This window comes from Bos indicus x Bos taurus, chromosome 21, assembly GCF_003369695.1.
Source record: "Bos indicus x Bos taurus breed Angus x Brahman F1 hybrid chromosome 21, Bos_hybrid_MaternalHap_v2.0, whole genome shotgun sequence".
NCBI classification, from domain to species: Eukaryota; Metazoa; Chordata; class Mammalia; order Artiodactyla; family Bovidae; genus Bos; species Bos indicus x Bos taurus.
The window spans coordinates 32,655,581-32,670,973 of record NC_040096.1 but is presented as its reverse complement, the minus strand read 5'-3'; the positions used below and the strand labels follow the sequence as shown (position 1 = coordinate 32,670,973).

At 38.5% G+C, this 15,393-nt stretch overlaps 1 protein-coding gene across 2 annotated transcripts in view; it reads right to left on the bottom strand.

The window, feature by feature from the left end:
* Nucleotides 1-15,393, bottom strand: part of HMG20A (high mobility group 20A) — a 76,986-nt gene that overhangs the window by 13,656 nt on the left and 47,937 nt on the right. For both annotated transcript variants that reach the window (XM_027520771.1, XM_027520770.1), the window contains exons 3-6: nt 8,962-9,109; nt 6,177-6,389; nt 3,198-3,330; nt 2,069-2,100 (exon numbers count right to left, since the gene is read on the bottom strand). In XM_027520771.1, coding sequence (XP_027376572.1) covers nt 2,069-2,100; nt 3,198-3,330; nt 6,177-6,389; nt 8,962-9,109 — 526 coding nt within the window. The remainder of the gene's footprint in view (nt 1-2,068; nt 2,101-3,197; nt 3,331-6,176; nt 6,390-8,961; nt 9,110-15,393) is intronic.

The following is a 15,393-nucleotide window of genomic DNA, read 5'->3' as shown; positions in this document are numbered from 1 at the left end:
TGGCACCCCACTCCAGTACTCTTGCCTGGAAAATCCCATGGACAGAGGAGCCTGGGGGGCTTGTGGTACATGGGGTCGCTAGGAGTCGGACATGACTGAGCGACTTCACTTTCACTTTTCGGTTTTATGCATTGGAGAAGGAAACGGCAACCCACTCCAGTGTTCTTGTCTGGAGAATCCCAGGGACGGTGGAGCCTGGTGGGCTGCCGTCTATGGGGTCACACAGAGTCGGACACGACTGAAGCGACTTAGCAGTAGCAGCAGCAGCATATAGGATTTATATGAAAAATAAAATGTTCATATTTACCATGCTTCTCACTTTATAATTCATGGATGGTGATAAATCTATTTGAATTGTGAATCTAAAAGTTTTCTCTACATTTTGAAGGTAACCAATACTAAATTAGGTATGAGAACTACAACTCCACGATAAATAAGTCATTATTTTGAAGAAATGATTTCCTTGATTTAGTGAAAAACCCAGGGCATGCAAAAGAGTGCATCAGAAAATTCTTTTTGTGTAAGTTTCCATTGTTATTTCAACAAATGGGTTTTGTATAAAAACAAATGAGTATTTGTGGAATAACTCCTCCATATAAGAACATAACGCAAGATGGTATGTGGATGGGTACAGAATGGAAGCTAGACCACACATGCCTTCAAAGAAATTATAATCCAAGAGTGTTAATGACAGAAGCACTTGAGTAACTCTGGCACCTTAGCCAGACCAGCTAAGTGCATAACAGACATAAAGAGAACTGTGAGGTTTAAAGGAAGTTGGAGGAAACAGGAAAAGCTTGAAGGAGAAAAATGGAACTTGAAATAGGATTTGATGGATGACTAGAATTTAGAGGCAAAATTGAAGGATAGGAGAGGGTGATACAAAAATGAGTGAGGGAAAGAAAGTATTCTCATGAAAGGAAGAATATGAGCACAGACATGAGGCAGGAAAGGATGGGGCACTTAGAGAACAGTCAGTATTTTTTAAGTACATAAGATATATATGGACAGTTTGGGAGTCTGGAATGGACACGTACATACTGCTATATTTAAAACAGATAACCAAAAAGGAACTACTATATGGCACATGGAACTCTGCTCAGTGGGTGGCAGCCTGGAGGGGAGGGGTGTTTGGGGGGAGAATGGACACATGTATATGTAGGGCTGAGTCTCCTCCGCTGTTCACCTGAAACTGTCACAACATTGTTATTCAGCTATGCCTTAATACAAAATAAAAAGCTTAACAAAAGAGACAGATATAGGAGTTAGGTTATTTGGAAAGGGAAATTGGCACTTAATTACAGAAAACCCTGGTTGCTGAGTTTGAATGTGATTTGGTAAGCAATGAGGAGTCACTGAACATTTTCATGCATGAAAATACCACACATTTTATTTTCGTACAATCATATATTAACCATAGGCTAGTCGGACACGACTGAGCGACTGAACTGAACTGAAGTATATATTTAAAGTTCTCTATGCAACACAGCCAACACACATAAGCCTCAATCCTATACAGGGACACAGATCAAAATGCTATTGCTGAAACTGAACCAAATGGAGGGGAAAAGACCAGTAAACAAATATGTGCCAGGGAAGAAAGGAGGCATAGAAATCAAGATATTGTCACTTGTGCTCTGCAGATGCTGTAAGTTGAACAGTGCATTTTAACTAAATGCTGGATTTCCTAAATAACAACTTTCTGAGAGTCACAATATAGTATCTGGTGATGATAATTATGGTCAAGTTATAGCTATTAGTTGGTCCCCATTTCTATACATCACTCCAGATTCCAGCCATCTTCAGCATTTAAAGCCAGTAAAATTCTTGTACCATAAGAAAGGACTAGAGTTAGGGGCCTTAGTTCAAGAACAGACTCATGACATAAGTGTCTGCCATATGCTAAGAATCCTTAAGCTAAAAGGCAACTACCTCAATCCTAATTACAGGATAGAAAATGCTCTGCCATTCATTAAAAAACAGTCCAATAGCATTTCAAACAGCATCATCATTATATACATATATCACATGAACACACAACACACAATGGAGACAGAAAGTTAATTACCTCATGATCATGAGTGGCCTGTCGGGCTGCATCTAAAAATATGAAAGAACAAGAACATTAAGCTGAAAAACAAAACAAAATTCAAAAAAACGTAAGGAAATGACTGTGCCAAAATACAGAAACTGCTGGTATATGTGGGTTCTCAAAACATATCATATTTTCTCTAATAGCTTTATTAATCAGTCAACAAGAGTTAAAGGGAACCCCGTCTTATAGGTTATGTAATTAGATGGAAGAGAAAGAGCAGACACAGTCCTCACCTTTAAGGAGAACAGGGTGGGAGAGTGGACAGGAAACACATGCCAAAGGCTGTTTGCACAACATTACAGTTTAGCAGGCAAGATGCCCAAATGCAGAGAAGACGCAATGGCTAAGGAATGACAGGCTGTTATGAGTGGGGCTTCTTTCTTTGGCAGTGTTCCCTGAAAAAGGGGAACTTTAGCAATACTTTAACAGTGTGATGAACAATTTTACAGAAAACAAAAGATCCATGGAGACCAGGATCTTCTGTATCTTGTTTACCTTTGCATCCTTAATGCCTAGGTGAGATCCTGATATGTAATAGGAAGTGTCCAACATATTTTTTGAATACATGCAAACAAGAATGAGTGAATTAAAAAGATTAATCACTGGAAGCGGGGAGAAATGATCACATGAAAGGCTTAGAGGTGTTAGTGAAAGTGTTAGTTGCTCAGTCGTGTTCAACTCTTTGCAACCCCATGGACTGTAGCCTGCCAGGCTCCTCTGTCCATGGGATTCTCTAGGCAAGAATACTGGAGTGGGTTGCCATTCCCTTCTCCAGGGGACTTTCCCTACCCAGGGATCAAATCCAGGTCTTCTGCATTGCAGAGAAATGCCTAAAGTGGAAATAGAAGAAAAAGCACAGGCAACTAAAAGGGGCCTTGGAGTACAAGTCAAACTGTTGATCCTGGATATGGAAACCCAACTGAAATTTCTAAATGAGAGCAGTGTGATTTTAATAAATGTTGAAGATGATGCTTTAAGTGAATCTAGTATAATAGAGAAATGATAGAAACATATCTTTTATCTTTATTGCTCTAATAGTAGGCTTTATGACACTACATCATGCAAAACAAACTACAAATATATTTGATTCTGGTTCTGATACCTTGCCTATGAGATTTGCCTTTCTGACGGTCCTGGGTTTTCCTGCTGAAAACCTTGTAGGCCTCAGTCTTCTGATACTGCTCCAGTTCCTTCATGTAACGCTCCTTATCTCTGTCTGCCTCATCAAGGTAGCGCTAGGAAAGAAATGTGGAATTATTTTCAAGAACTAGATCTTACTGAGGTACAATACTAAAGAACTTTTTGAAGAAAACAAAAGATAATTAGAACATGGAAAGAAAAGTAAAAGTGGAATAAGCTTTGAGCATTTAAAAAAAAAAGTCATGTGAAAAAAATATCTCAATTATAAAAGAAAAAGGCAATTTTGACTTTTTAGACTATAGCCTTTTTTAACTTACTGAAGACAAGTTCTATTGAGGTCATTCTCATAAAAAATTCACGAGAAGATTATGGTTCTTCCTCTAATCCTATAGATAGAAGTACACATGGCCACTAGAGTCCTCAACACACCACATAGGCACACTTAAATCTTCCCAGGGGAGAGGATGGAATATTACTCTGTTTCTTTATCCCCAACCCATTCTGAGGTGATGATCTCATACATCAATTCGCCTTTTAAGAGCCAGGAGAGAGGAGACACAAAGAACATAAAAAAGAATGACCTCATCCTATGGACCTAAAATGGACTACTATGAGAGAGCCTGTATCTACATGCCTTGTGCTATTAATTATTTAAACAAAGTTCATTGATCTACTAGGATCATTTTGTTTAATGCCTTGTACTTTTCATTCATCAATTAGGTTTACGAAATAGAGTATAAAAATACTGCTTCTAAATGAACACAAACTAGAGGCAGAAATTATGTTAATAGCCTTGTCCCACACAAAAGCCAGATATAGAGGACGCCCTGGCCAAATCTGGGAAAATTTAAGTATCATATTTACTTAGTAATAATTTATAAACCATTGGGAAAAAGAGAGATTCATATGCCTATACCAATAGTAAATAAATAATAAACAAATACATAAATGGAGAGAGGAAGAGGGCTCTTGCTTAGAATGCTAAGGGTCAACCAGCACATGTGAATTGAGTGCTAGAGTTGGAAAATCATCATTTTGCAATCATCATGGTAAAGATTAGATCAAGAAGAAGTTATTAATGACTGCTAAATCTAGGGAAAATTCTGAAATGGAACAGACTATTTGCATGTTCTTAAAATGTCTCTGCAAAGACTGCTTCTTAATTATAAGGGAAAGTGAAAAACTTTACTGAGTGAGCAAAATTAACATTACCAACAAGAAATAAATGACATTGTGTGCCTGCATATGCGATACCGTGAGAAGGGCCAACACCATCTATGCAGTTTTCTGACCAAGGATGCATGACCTCAATCTAATCATGAGGAAACATTAGACAAATATAAAGTGAGGAATGTTCTGTTAAGAGTAAACAAAAAAGAGGGGGAGGAAGAGAGAGAGATGGTATTCTTAAAAAAATATGAATGTCATAAAAGACAAAGAAAGGTTGTGGAAATATACTGGATTAAAGGACTCTAGAGATTTGACTGCTAAACACAGAACCTGAACCCTGGAGTGGAATCTGAACTGGAGGGGGAATGTTACAGAGGAACGATGTTAGGTCAACTGATGGAACTGGAGTACAGATGGTAAGTTAGACAGAAGTATTGTGTTCATATAAAAGTATGAGGTTGCTAACTGTGGTTAAGTGAGAGAATGTGTCTAAGGAAATTCACACTGAAATATTTAAGGGTAAGGGGCCACGATATATGTAACTTACATGAAAAAATTCAGAAAAAAATTGTGTGTGTTTGTGTGTGTGAGTGTGAAACACAGAGAGAAAGAAAGAGCACATGCCCAATCTTGCCCAGGAGAGTATGTTGTGTTAATAATACATGAATCTGAGTAAGGGTATTTGGGCATTCTTTGCTTGTACTATTCTATGCCTGTAACTTTTTGTACATTTGAAAAAATATTTTCAAATAAAAATTTAAGAACAAATACTTGCCTTAACTAGTTATCACTGTATTATCTGAAAAATTTTAAACAATGATCATATATTAATTTTGAAATAAAAAAATTAAAAAAGAGAAAAGAGTAATTACTATGTACAGCTCATGATCTCTGTCTAGCCCTTTATACATTACAGCTAAAACAATGGATGATATACAGTTTTCTATTAGCTTGCTACCACAAACACGGAGCTTCAAGTTGCAACTCAATCTGATCTCTTTGAAATTTTTTTGAATTCAGTTAATTTCCAAGAGTGTTTTTCAATTTGGTTTAATTTGTTTGGAATCCTTTTTCAGGAGTGTAGGACATAAAAAGAATTACAGATATACTTCAGATGCTGAGGATGCTGGGAACTTTTAACCCCAAACCACTCTAACATCATTACCATCACGCTACTTTTGTGGCGCTTCAGTCAGTTTGTGGCTATCTTGTCCTTAATTCTGCTCAGATCTCTCTAACAGATGGATTTGTTTCAGTTTGGCAATAGGGTTAATTTTTGTCTTGGAGGGGAGAGAATTCAAATAGTTCTTGCTTTATTTTCCATAGTAGGTTAAATTTACCAGAACTCCAGTTAAAAAAATTTATTAAAGCAGTTAAATCTTTTTCTTCAAATTCTTATGTGAACAGCAGAATTTTATCAAAATTCTCATTTAACTCAGGACTTTTCATTTAACTCAGCAGGATAAATCATGTCAATAGATTTCTTAATAATGAACTACTTTTTACATAAGTCTTTTTGAACTCAGCGTATAAAGCAAATAAAAGTAGAGCCACTTTGGTTGAGGTTGCTCACATGCCTGCAGCAGACCCTGAAAGAGTATAAAAACTACTATGCTAAATAAAAGGACTAGGAAGGACCCTGCTATTCTGGTCTCCTAGGTATCATGACAAAAGTGAAGAATTAAGAGTCCATTCTCTTTGCTTTTCTGACAAAAATTATTTTTGAGACAAAATCAAAACCAAGCAAAGGATCAGGAATAGGAACAATTACCTGTTTTTCCTCCGGAGGAAGTTTACTCCATTCATTGCCTAACATCCTTGTAATTTCTGGAAATGGGACTTCTGGTCTCTTTGCTCGAAGCTGTTCTCGACGCTCATTCATGAACCGAACATATCCTGTAAGAGGGGATTTGGGTGCATTGCTGTCTCGAAGAGGTTTCTTCCTCTTTCTTCCTTTGGACCAACCTCCTCGTTTACTTCTTTGCTGCAAAACAAGTCAAAATTAAAAAAACCCAAATCAAATTACAACAACAAAAATTTTCCTAATAACGCAACAATGAACACTGACAAACAAAACAGGATTAAGTGCATTTTCCCACCATTAAGGCCCTGCATAGTCAAAGCTGTCCAAATCTGTTATAGAACAAAAGACTGCAATGCAGTCTGCAGGAAGGGACTCCAGATGGTTCACCTGCAGACCTTTTTATGTACCACGCTACACACTGTTTCACTAAGGGGCCATTTTAGCGCTAATCCCAACAGATAAGAATAAGGAGTACCAGGGCTTTCCTGGTGACCCAGTAGTTAAGAATTCGCCTTGCAACGCGGGGGACACCAGTTGGATCTCCGGTCTGGGAGGAGGAGCCCATGCACCACAGCTACTGAGCCTGTGTTCTGGAACTTGTGAGCTGCAACTACTGAGACCATGTGCTGCAACTACTGAAGCCTGCGTGCCCCGAGCCTGTGCTTGCAACAAGAGATGCCGCTGCAATGAAAAGCCCATGAGCTGCAACTAGAGAGTAGGCCCTGCTCTCTGGCAACCAGAGAAAAGCCTGAGCATAGCAGTGAAGAAGCAGCACAGCCAAAAAAAAAAAAGTGAATATTAAAAAAACAAAACAAAAGGGTAAGGTACCCCTACCATAATCACATAAATAAGCTCTGGCCGTCATATGCACTTAACAAAGCCTGACTCCTGCCAGGGGAATATTCTAGACGAGAAAGGCAGCACATACATAGCACTGTGCCAGGGCAGCCGACACTGCTACAGTAGATCAGATCAGAACAAGATGCTGTCACATGCACTTGTGACAACAAAAGAAGAGACAAGCTGTAGCACTGGGATCAAAATCATTATGAGGGTCTTTCTCACTGATATCATTCAAAAATCAGTTTATTTCCCACAGCAGGTAGCACTATAGAATTTAATATATAAGACTTAGAAAAATTTAGTAACTATAATATATCCAGAATGAAGACAAGTTCTTTGGCTTGATTTATTTCTTAAGATGTTTATTTTATAAATCAGAGGTTTTATATGTTATTAAATCAAAAGATGAAATAACTGCTCCCCACTGCCCCCCCACCCCCGCAAAGTATAAAGGACTGAAGTACCACTAATGTTTACCACATTTTTTTTCTTTGTTCTTTTAAACAAGATAAAAGGTACTTTTGCTTCATAATTTTACAAATACATATAGCCTATCAGTTAATAAAGGTTTATGGATACAAGCATTTTTATTTCAGAGAAGGGAAAGATAGTTAGAATGAGATGAAAATATCCTAATATCAATTACCATACCATAACTCCTTCAAATATATATACAATGGTACAATAATTCAGCACTGGGCAAATGGTATATTTGGTAACAGTTTTTGTTTTGTAACCCGAGTAACATTTAACATTAAAGCTACTAAGGATTTAAGATGTTTAAGAAGCTTTAAGCACTCATTATGAGGCTTCTCAGGTGGTGCAGTGGTAAAGAATCTGCCTGCCAACCTGTAGGAGATACAAGAGACCCAGGTTTGATTCATGGGTCAGGAAAATTCCTTGGCATAGGAAATGACGACCCACTCCAGTATTCTTGCTTGAAAAATCCCATGGACAGAGGAGTCGGGGGCACTGCAGTCCACGGGGCTGCAAAGAGTTGGACATGACTGAGTGACTGAGTACACAATACACACAAGCATTCATCATAATTTTTAAGAATGCCAATGTAGAAAGAATCAACTTTTTCAAAATGAGAATAAAGACAAAAATCAATGGTGGTACTCTTCTTTGGCTTAAAAAAAAAGTACCTTAAAACACAGACAATGTAATCAGTCATTTGTGAGGAACACTGGAAGTCCAACAAGGGCATTAATGCCCTTGTGTGAATTAGAAAAAGATGCCTTCTATGGGCGGAGAAGGCAATGGCAACCCACTCCAGTACTCTTGCCTGGAAAATCCCATGGGTGGAGGAGCCTGGTAGGCTGCAGACCATGGGGTCGCTAGGAGTCGGACATGACTGAGCGACTTCACTTTCACTTTTCACTTTCACGCACTGGAGAAGGAAATGGCAACCCACACCAGTGTTCTTGCCTGGAGAATCCCAGGGATGGGGGAGCCTGGTGGGCTGCCGTGTATGGGGTCGCACAGAGTGGGACACGACTGAAGCGACTTAGCAGCAGCAGCAGCCTTCTATGGGAGAGAGAATGACCTGGCAAGTCTTGTGGACCCTTTGGGCACATATGCTGCAGGTGAGCAGTACGTGGTCTTGAGTAAGGGCATGTAGACTCCTCATTAATTACTTATTTAATTTAATCATTCAACTCATTCCGTAAGCATTTGAGCATCTAATCTGATGCAGGTATAAATTTTCTTGGCAGGGGATAAAGAAGAGTCTACTTGTCTTTATATCATTAAAAACATTAATACGGTTCTATGTAAAAAAAGAAATATAAAACAGAATATTCTGCAGAATGGAAGGCCAGAGGATGAACACTTCAATCAACTCCCTTGCTGACTGCTTCTTTAGAAGCCTCAGAGACCAGTAACAAGAGGAGATGCTTCAGCTCACCTCATCTTCATGCCTCTGTTCATTGCCTTCTGCTGTATTTGAAGATTCATTCTGAAGCAGCTGACCTTGGGAGAGATCCTCTACAAATTCTGGATTATTGGTGGATGACGTGGCTCCACTACTATATGGAGCCTCTGGGTGGGTTAACCTGCAGAATGATCGGCAGAGTGGAGAAGTTTAGTATCAGCAGCATCGAAAGCTCCTACTTATCAAGGTTCAAGACACATTTCACTGCCAGCAAAATCACATGCCAGCCCTTGAATTAATTCCCCACCTCATTCTGTATAAATGTAAATAAACCATATCTCCATAGCAATTATAGAATACTTTTAAAAAGGTTTCAATGCTTGATTGGACTAGCTCAGTTCCGAGAAGAAGTCTCCTACTAAAAACAACTATAATCTTTCTCCTGCAAATTACCTCTCTCCTCAATGTAGACTTTACATTTTAGCTCTGAGCATGCAGCTGACTTTTATGTACTACTTTTCATGTACCTCCAATGTGATAAATGGAAAATAGTATTAATGGAAAAGAATAGGAATGGGAGTTGTAGAGGCAGTTTGCCCCCCTATCACAAAACAGCGAGTTCATTAAAGGCACAAGAAATTTCTCTTACAGTACATTCCATAGGCTATTCCTTCTGTAGGATTATAGTGTTTGTTGACAATGAGATCATCTAAGAACAGTATTATCAAGTTCAGAAATTCAGCTATAAACATTAATAAGTTAGAGATACACACTTTCTGTTCCTACCATTCTGTTTCAGATGAGTCATCAAATCTCATCTTTCTGAAAAGTGGATACAAGGTACAGATGATGGTTGGATCTCAGATAGAGTTACACCCTAACTAAACATTTAGATAAAGGAATGGAAATAAAGGTAACATCATATGCTAGGGAGTTTGGGGTTTGTGGCAGGTAGCGGGGAAGGTGGAGGAAGATGTATAAGAGAGCAATATTCAGTCATTATTCTGGAAGAATGTACACTTTATAGAGTTATAGAAAATACTAACAAGTAGTGAAACAGAGGTCTATAAAATATGCCACAAAGGTACAGTAGAAGGGATGAGGACTTTTACATATATGGAGAGAATGTTTAAGAAAAATTTTACAGAGGAGGACTTAAAAGGTGAATAGGCATTCATTAGGTAAACAACGGATTGTAAACACGTAAATATTGACTATCACCCATCAGGCTCCTCTGTCCATGGAATCCTCCAGGCAAGAATGCTGGAAGGGGTAGCCATTTCCTTCTCCAGGGGCTCTTCCTGACCCAGGGATCTAATCTGGGTCCCTGCATTGCAGGCAAATGCTTTACCATCTGAGTTGCCAGAGAAGCCCTAGGTAAACAATATTATCACAGGTAGAAAGAACAGGGTATAATAGGAGAAAGGAGAACTTTTCAGGAGGCTACTGCAAAAAACTGAGTGAGAGACCGGGGCAAGTGGAAGAACAGGGAAGAGAAAGCTAAGGGATAATTAAGAGGCAAAATGATAGAATGTATATAAATAGTGAGGGAAAAAGAAGAGTCAAAGGTAATTCTGTTATCCATGTTAAATTACTGAAGTTGACAACTGTACTATTACAGTTATTAACCGAATATCCCTATTCTTAGGAAATTCAGAAATATGTACTGAAGTATGTGGGATACTTCATGGGAATAAAAACCATGATATCTGCAAAAAAAAAAAAAAAAAAAAAGAAACTCCTTGCTCAGTACTGCTTCAGTGTGAGTTTCATATGTTTATAGATTTTAGGATCCAGGGGAGGGAGGAATTCTTATTTAGACTGCTTGGGGCAGAAAACTTCCTGAAACCAACTTCACATTTCAAAGAAGGATGAAATAATACTCATGTCTATTTCATAGTGGCTGCCATGAGATAGTCTCACATCACTGCTGATTGACCCCTGTCTTCTCTGAAAACTACCAGTTTAGGAGCGTTGCTAGTGCAAGGCAATTCCTGTTTTGTGAAAATATTTGAGATGAACTCTGGGCCTGCAGTTTGGCCTGGTAACTTTCATATTTTCCTCCTTCTGGACAGCAGTTATTATCAAAGTATTTCTTTCCAGTTTAGAGACAGGCCACCTTCTTTACCTGTGTAATTAATGCCAACTCTTTTAAGTTATTCCTATAATGAATCATTATTATTTTTTGTCTCTGACCACATCCCATACAAAAAAAAAAAGGTAATTCTGAGGTTTCTAGATTGGGTGATAATGTACTATTAACCAAGGTAACAACTGGAGAGTGTGTGTGTACACATGTGTGTAAGATACATTAAGATGGATGAGTTAAGACAGATGAGAAAATGATAAGTTTGAAACATAATTCCTGGCATAATTAAGTGGAGCTGTCCTATAGACAACTGGACACATGTTCTGAGAGAACAGAAGTGAAGAAAAAGGCAGGAGACGTTTCAGGAGGCATCAGTTCATGGAAATACTGGGAAGTGTTAGGTATTTCTCCAGAAAGACAGTGAGAAGAAAAGCCACGATAGAACTCTGTTGGAACAATATTTTAAGATCAAGTGTTACACGAGCTGAGAAAGACTAAGGAAGGTATGAAGAGATCTAAGAAATAAGAGAGAAAACTGTTACAGAGGTCAAGGTGAGAAGACTTTTGAGAAGGGGTTTTACACAAGCAAAGTTGCAGATGTCACATAAGATAGGCTAAAAAGTATCAGCTAAATTTGAAGATCTGAAGGAGTTCAACTGTACACCCTGTACTTGAAGGGAGTACAGTTTTAGTGGAGTTATGGGAATAAAAACCAGATTACAGTGGGCTGAGAAATGAATGAAAGCAGATGCAGACTGTCCTGGAAAGGAAAGAAATTTTATTTTTCCTGATCCTTTCCAGAAAAAATAGAAGATTTAAACTAGGAGGTTCCTACATTTTTGAGGTTCTCTGAAAAATGGTAAATAAGAGAAGTTATTAACTCAATGCTAATCATGTTCTCTGAAAAAGAGTTGCTATCAGAGATTCAGTTTGATCTTGGCAGGTTTGTCTTCCAAATATTTCAATCATTTTGGATATCATGTGATGTCTTTTTCTTTCACTGTCATTCTTCATTTTAACTGTGCCATCAGATTTTAAGTTACTAACTCTTGCAATTCTTATTTTAATAAAATATGAAAACTAGGTTTGGGAACAAGTACCCATGCCCTGAGTGCCTTGACTGAAATGAACAGGAATCAGAGGGAGTAGTCAAAAGTGTCAAATGCTTAGAGATGACAAATTGAATGTAGACTGGAAAAAAAAAAAAAGGCTCTTTAGTTCCAATGAATGAACTGTCCAAGCTCTTAGCTAAAGCCAACAACCCTTCCATTTGTGCCCTGGATCGAACACCCACTGGCCTACTCAAAACCAGGTTTTCAGCAATTCTGCCCTCTCTGGCATCACCAATTATTTCCTCTGTACTAGATCAGCCTAATCAGCAAACAAATATGGTATTATTAGTCTCATCTGGAAAAAAACACAAAACTTTCTTGATTTCACTTCATTTTTCTCCCTTCCTTTATGGAATTGTTTATACAGAAGCCCCCAACCCAGGGGTGATACGTTCCAAGATCCCCAGTGGATGAGCAGATAGTTCTGAATCCTGTTTTCTGTTCATGTTCTCCACCCAGATTCAATGCCTTTCTTAACTAAGCACTTATCACACACTGTGGCCACAGCTCTTGCAGTTTGACACTTGATTTGCAAAAATGGCACAAATTTCTTTTTCCTTCTTCACAATTTCACAGAAGATTCATTCTTAACAAAGATCTCAGTAACCTCAGCATATTTTTTTTTTTTTCTTTCCTTATTAAGTCAAGAACTCTCACCTTTTCACTTAAAGAAAGCACATTATGGCTTCTCTTTGGCATATCTGAATTGACAGCACCACTACTTTTGCTCCTTGCAGCAATTATTAAGCAAAATAAATGTTACTTGAACACAAGCACTGAGATACTGTGACAGTCAATCTGATAACAGAGGCAACCACCAAGTGACTAACAGGTGGGATACATGGGACAAAGTGATGATTCATGTCCCAGGCAGGACACAGGTGGGACAGTGTGAGATTTTATCATACTATTCAGAATAGTGGGCACTTTAAAACTTATGAACTGTTTATTTCTAAAATTTTCCATTTAGTATTTTCCAACTGTGGCTGATCATGGTAGGTAACAGAACCCATGGAAAGTGAAACCATGGATGAGGGGCACTTACTGACTTTTAGTTGTTTGTATTGGGAAGAACTGTTTATAGTTATTGACTTTGTCTTCCTTCATTCTATCTTAAACCCAACCCAAAGGAGAAAAATGTTTACAACTCTTGTCAAGATCACCAATGACCTCCATGCTAAATCCAATGTCATTTCTCAGACCTCATCTTACCTGATCTTCCAGAAGTATTTGACATAGTTCATCTCTTCCTTTCCCTTGAAGTACATTTTTTACCTGCTTCCCAGGACTCTGCACATTCCTGGTTTTTCTGATACCTTTTTAGGTACCCCCTTGAGTCTTCTTTGCTGACTCTTCCTCTTCTCCCTGACTTGTAAATGCTGGAATCTCCCCAAGTTCAAGTGTCAGGTCTCCTCTCTTTTCTCCCTACACAGTGCTCATTCGTCTGATGATCTCAACCAGTTTCATGGCCTTAAGTGTCAGCTGTAATATGCTGATCAACTCCAAAGTTTCTTTTTTCAACCTAGATAGCCTGGAACTTTAGAGCTCTGTGTCAAGCTGCCTATCGGACATCTCTGCTTGGATATCTAATAAGCATCTCAATTTTAAAATCTCCAAAACCGATCTAACATTCCCTCCTCCACCTGCTCAGTGTGTGCCATCTAATGTAACGGCAATTCTGTCCCCTCAGGTTGCTTAAGCCAAAATTTTGGAGCTTGTCTTTGACTGCTTTTTTCTCCTTTCTCACATCTCATCTGGTCTTTCAGGTTTGGTTTATCTTCAAAATATATCTAGAATTCTACACTTTTCACCACTCCCCATTCCTATAACCCTTGAAACCCACTCTAATGAGGTTTTTTCCCTACTACTCTGCCAAAAATACTGTTGTCACTAGTGAAGTCCTTTGAGTCATCTCTCGAGTTATTTTAGAACCCAGAGTGGTCTCCTGCTTCAGTCCCTGCTCCCTTCAACTCTTTTCTCTATATATCAGCCACAGGGATACTATTTAAAAATGTCAGATCACATCATTTTGTGCAAAACCTCCTCACACTTTCACACCTCACTCAGAGGGACAGTTAAAGTGATTGCTCTGACCCACAGGCTCCTACAGGATCTAGTCCCTTGCTACTCAAAGTGCTGGCCTCACACCAGTGGCACTGGTATCATCTGGGAACTTAATAGGATGTAGAATCTCTGGTCTTAACTCAGACTTTCTGACTCAGCATTTGTATTTTAATAAGATGTCTAGGCAATTCATAAGTGCATTAAAGTTTGAGAAACATGCTGATGAAGCCTATTACCCCTCCCCCTGGTATACTCTGCTCCAGTCATACTGGCCTCTTGGCTATTTCTGAAAGGAAGAAACACTCCTACCTCAAGGCTTTCCCACTCACTACTTCCCTCTGCCTGGAATACTCTTTGCCCATAATGCAGGTAGTTACTTTACTTTCTTGAGGTTTTTATTCAAGTCACTTGTAAAGCCTTTCTGGGCCATCTTATCTAGAACGGCACCCCGAGCCCTTCCTGTTCCCCTTCCCGACTTTATTTTTTAATCCATAGTTCTTATCAATGTATTATGCAGCTCACTTCTTTATACTTTCTATTGTCTGACTTCCCCAGTAGAACAGGGGTTAGAATTTTTGTAATTTTTGTATGTTTTGGTTATTCTGCTTAATATTTAGCACCTAGAATGGTGCCTGGCACACTCAGCTGACACTCAGAACATTTTTACTGTACAAACTGGATTCAGCAAGTAGGCAGCTTTTAGCAAAGTCTTGGAGAACAGTTTCATCTGAATCGAGTCAGATGGCAGATATTAATGAGTAAAGAATGTCAGGGAAGGAAACAGAATTATAAAGAGTAGTCTATTTTTAAAGAACTCTAAAGGATATTAAAATAATTCATCTTAGGGATTAGCTAGCACTTCAATCTATTAGTGAATACATTTCTTCCTTGGCAAATAACGTCTAAATAGAAAAGATAAACATTCAAGCGGAACAGAGATTGTCAATGGAAGAGGGACTATTGCTATTAGCCCTTTTCCATATTTCTTCATATATGTGCCCAAAAATACCAAAGAAAGGAGTTGGGGTGTTGGGGGTGGTGTGTGCTGGGAGGAAGAGAAGTAAGCTAGAGCTCCTAGGCATCCTGAATAAAGAACCATAACTAAAAATCTGATCTTAAAAAAATCTGATGTTTGGGGAAAAAATTATTTTAATATTTGTGGCAATTCAGACAGAAAATGAATTTGCTTTTCGCAGCTAG